This window comes from Herpailurus yagouaroundi, unplaced genomic scaffold, assembly GCF_014898765.1.
Source record: "Herpailurus yagouaroundi ecotype Mexico unplaced genomic scaffold, PumYag 140, whole genome shotgun sequence".
NCBI lineage: Eukaryota > Metazoa > Chordata > Mammalia > Carnivora > Felidae > Herpailurus > Herpailurus yagouaroundi.
This window is the reverse complement of record NW_024412395.1, coordinates 9,386,565-9,390,568: the sequence shown is the minus strand read 5'-3', so window position 1 is coordinate 9,390,568 and position 4,004 is coordinate 9,386,565. Positions and strand designations below refer to the sequence as shown.

At 58.1% G+C, this 4,004-nt stretch overlaps 1 protein-coding gene across 1 annotated transcript in view; it reads left to right on the top strand.

Moving 5' to 3' along the window:
* The window catches only part of GLI2 (GLI family zinc finger 2), a 257,439-nt gene extending 253,792 nt beyond the window's left edge, over window positions 1-3,647 (top strand). Inside the window, 2 exon segments of the mRNA XM_040474663.1 lie at window positions 8-1,364; window positions 1,366-3,647. Of these exon segments, the coding sequence (XP_040330597.1) occupies window positions 8-1,364; window positions 1,366-1,836 (1,828 nt within the window). The 3' untranslated portion in view covers window positions 1,837-3,647.
* Window positions 3,648-4,004: the final 357 nt, after the last annotated feature.

Here is a 4,004-nt window from a genome sequence, read left to right as displayed (position 1 = left end):
CGGTGAGGCGACCCGACGCCCTGGCTGTGCCGCGGGTGCAGCGCTTCCACAGCGCCCACGACGTGAACCCGGCCCCGCTGCCGCCCTGCGCCGACAGGCGAGGTCTCCGCCTGCCCGGCCACGCCAGCGCCGACGGCGGCCTGGCCCGAGGCGCCTACTCCCCGCGGCCGCCCAGCATCAGCGAGCACGTGGCCACGGAGGCCTTGGCGGTGGGAGCGGACAGCGCCGGGCCCGAGGTGGGCCTCATGCTGCCCGAGGACGACCTCGTGCTGCCGGACGACGTGGTACAGTACATCAAGGCGCACGCGGGCGGTGCCCTGGACGACAGCCCCTCACAGGCCTATCCCCCCGAAAGCACCTGCTTCTCTGAGAACCCCAAACTGCCCAGCCCGGGGCTGCACGGCCCCCGCAGGATGGTGGCTGCGGACTCCAATGTGGGCCCCTCCGCCCCTGTGCTGGGAGGCTGCCAGCTGGGCTACGGGCCCCCCTCCAGCCTGAACAAAAACAACATGCCTGTGCAGTGGAATGAGGTGAGCTCCGGCACCATGGACGCCCTGGCCAGCCAGGCGAAGCCTTCACCCTTTTCGCAGGGCAACCTGGCTGTGGTGCAGCAGAAGCCGGCCTTCAGCCAGTACCCGGGCTATAGTCCACAAGGCCTGCAGCTGAGCCCGGGAGCCCTGGACAGCGGGCAGGGACACTTTCAGCCCTGCGGGGGAGGCCCCTCGGTGCCTAGGATAAATTACATGCAGCAGCTGCGGCAGCCAGGGACAGGTGGTCAGTGTTCCAATATGACCACCACCGTGAGCCCCCACACCAATTACGGCCAGGCGCACCCCCAGCTGAGTCCCAGTGCCACGGGTGGGACCTTGAACCAGTACCCCCCGTCCTGTAACAACATGGCAGCCAAGCCAGTCCACTTGGGGCTCCCCCAGCAAATGGAAATCGCTCCCGAAGCCAGCATGATGGGCAGCAGCCGCAGGGAACTCGGAATCACCAATTCAGCCCTGGCCGGGATGCCTCCGCTTCACTCCACCCAGAGCTACCCACAGCAGAGCCATCACCTGGCAAACCCCATAAGCCAGGAGAGCTACCGCCAAGGCCCCAACCTTCTACCTGCCCAGCAACCTGGCTTCATGGAACCCCAGCAGGGCACCGCGGGGGTAGCCGGGTCCAGCTTTGGCCTAGTTCAACCCCGGCCTCCCGCCGAGCCCAGCCCCGCCGGCTGCCACCGGGGGGTGCGTGCCGGGGTGCAGCTGGCCTACGCCAGAGCCACCGGCCACGCCATGGCTGCTGTGTCGGCCCCTCAGGAGATGGCAGATGCGCCCAAGGGAGCAATGGGCGGCGTGGTGTCCCGGCCTCCCCAGCCCCCCCCCGCAGGACACGGGTGGGGTCCCGGACCACAGCATGCTGTACTACTACGGCCAGATCCACATGTATGAACAGAACGGAGGCCTGGAGAACCACGCAGGCTGCCAGGTCATGCGGCCCCAGCCACCGCCGCCACAGGCCTGCCCCGACAGCATCCAGCCCCAGCCCTTGCCCTCTCCAGGGGTCAACCACGTGTCCAGCACTGTGGACTCCCAGCTACTGGAGGCTCCCCAGATTGATTTTGATGCCATCATGGATGAGGGCGATCACTCGAGCTTGCTCTCAGGCACCCTGAGTCCCAGCCTCCTCCACAGCCTCTCCCAGAACTCCTCCTGCCTCACCACCCCCCGGAACTCCCTGACTCTGCCCTCCATCCCCACGGGCATCAGCAACATGGCGGTTGGGGACATGAGCTCCATGCTCACCAGCCTGGCAGAGGAGAGCAAGTTCCTGAACATGATGACCTAAGTTCCCAGCCCCTGGCGCTCTGTGGAGCCGGAGGAACCTTCATTTCCCAGAGCACGGGAGTTCTAGTTTGTCTTTTTCCAAAAAAAAAGTATTAAATAGGTCTGAGGGCGTTTTGCCAATGGCCGGTCCGGACCACAAATGCTTTAAGGGCAGCTTCGTGTGCAACCTGTCTGGTCGTCTTCGGGATGGCTTTTCAGAACACTTTAAAAAGTCTCAACAAGAAAGGCAAGGCAGGAGCGAAAACCTCGTTTGCACAGTGCTTCCCAGCCTTTGGTGTTTATAGGACCAAATTGTTCTGGCTTCTTCACCTCTGTCATTTGGCTAATGAGGGATTACGCTGGCCAAAGGCTTTCCGAGTACATGAGGAAAGAGGGTAGAGGGAACCACATTTGGGTTTGAATCCGAAAGCCATACTGGATATTCTAATCCAGGAGGAGAAGTTTCTCGTTCCCGTACCTGCAAGGTAAAGGAATTCCTGGCCCACTGGAATTCTTCTACGAAGCTTACTTCTTGAGGCCTCTCGCATCCCTGTGCCACAGAGGAAGAAAACAGATTTTTACCTGGATGATTTGGAAGCACGTCCTGATTCCAGGTCTGGTAGAGCTGGCATCTCTACCCCGCAAAGCCAAGTTTGCGACGGGCAGGCTGTTCAAGTGTATACGAATGACTAAAGAATGGAAGTATTGCCAGAAAAAAAGAAAAATTGTAGTGCTTGGGGCAAGCCCAGAAGCTGCCCTAGCCTCTCCAGACCGTGTTTACAGTGTTCATGCATGTAGAATGTAGCCCTTCCTGGAAAGAACACTTCTAAATACCTCGGGGTGGCTGGAGCTGCTATGGGCTATGGATGGACCCAGGTGAGCCGACACCTGGCACGGGACCTCCAGAAAGTGGGAGAGCGCCAGGGACCCGGCCTCAGGCCACCCTGGAGATCTCCCATAGGAAGAGGAAGTCGTATGTTTACCCAATCCTGTTTCTCCGATGCACTGTCCGCCCACTTTGCCACGGAAAACCCCAGGACTTTGATGGCGGCCTCTGCCCAGTCTCCCCCAGGCTGTGTTGTCCGCTTACCTGCAGCCCAGTGGTCTGTGCCAAGGTACAACATGACGTCCCGGGGTCTTCTGGGTTCCCTCCCCTCTGTCCTGTTCATTCCGCAGAGCACGATGACCTGCATCCTGTTTTTGGTGGGGCTGAGTGGGTGAAGGGGTTGTTTCCTGGGACTCTGAGGGACCATCCCTGAATTTTCCTGTTCGCTGTGAACAAGCCCCACCTGGAAGTGGAACTTGGGACTGGTATCAGAAGACATCGTTCCTGAACATACTGTAGGGCGAATGGATACCTCCCCCCTCCCCCCACCACACACACATACACACACCCCCACACCTTTCCCACGCTGAATTTGTGGCGACCTGGCCAAAACCAACCACACCACTGTGAGCCTGATGATAACCGTGACCCTGGCCTCGGCCACGGCAGGGCCAAGATTTTCCCTGGGCCCTCTGCATCCAGAACATCAGACGCTTTGTTAGGGTCCAGAGACAAAGCCAAGTCCAAATAACAGCCCTGGGACCCCTCCGAGGGCGTGGGCTCCGTGGTGGTGTTCGTTCACTCCCTGAGCTAGGATTTCACTAGCCGTCCCCAGCCTGTGTATAACCTGTACAGAAGGCGTCGTCCCTGAAAATACTGTAGGTGAATCATCCAGCCAAATTTATATCTCCAAAATATTTAGCTTTTTCTACATGCTATGAATTGAGATGACACACTCAACTTGTAAATAAGTCTTTTTGTACATTAAAAAAGTAATTTTTTCATAATTTATTTTGTCTATCTGCTTTGCCTTGACAGTAGTTAATGAGAACCCGGGCAGTAAATTTGGTGCATTTGAACAGAAACTAGGCTGTATTTTTTTCACAACAGTGTCAAAATTGACTGTCCCGCCTTCACCAAGAAATGTTTAATGCTGAGGCATTTACTGGCTGTTTGTTGGTTGTCTCTGGGGGCGAGGGGTGGGCAGGGTTTGACGATTTACAGTGCCTCTCTGGCTTTCCTTCCAGCGAGCTGATCTGAACATCTAGGTTGGTTTGCTGAGAACCATGTTCCAGGCACATTTCCAAGCACTCGCCCCAAGCAGTCCTCACGTCAGGATTCCCTCCTTGACAGGCAATCTGATG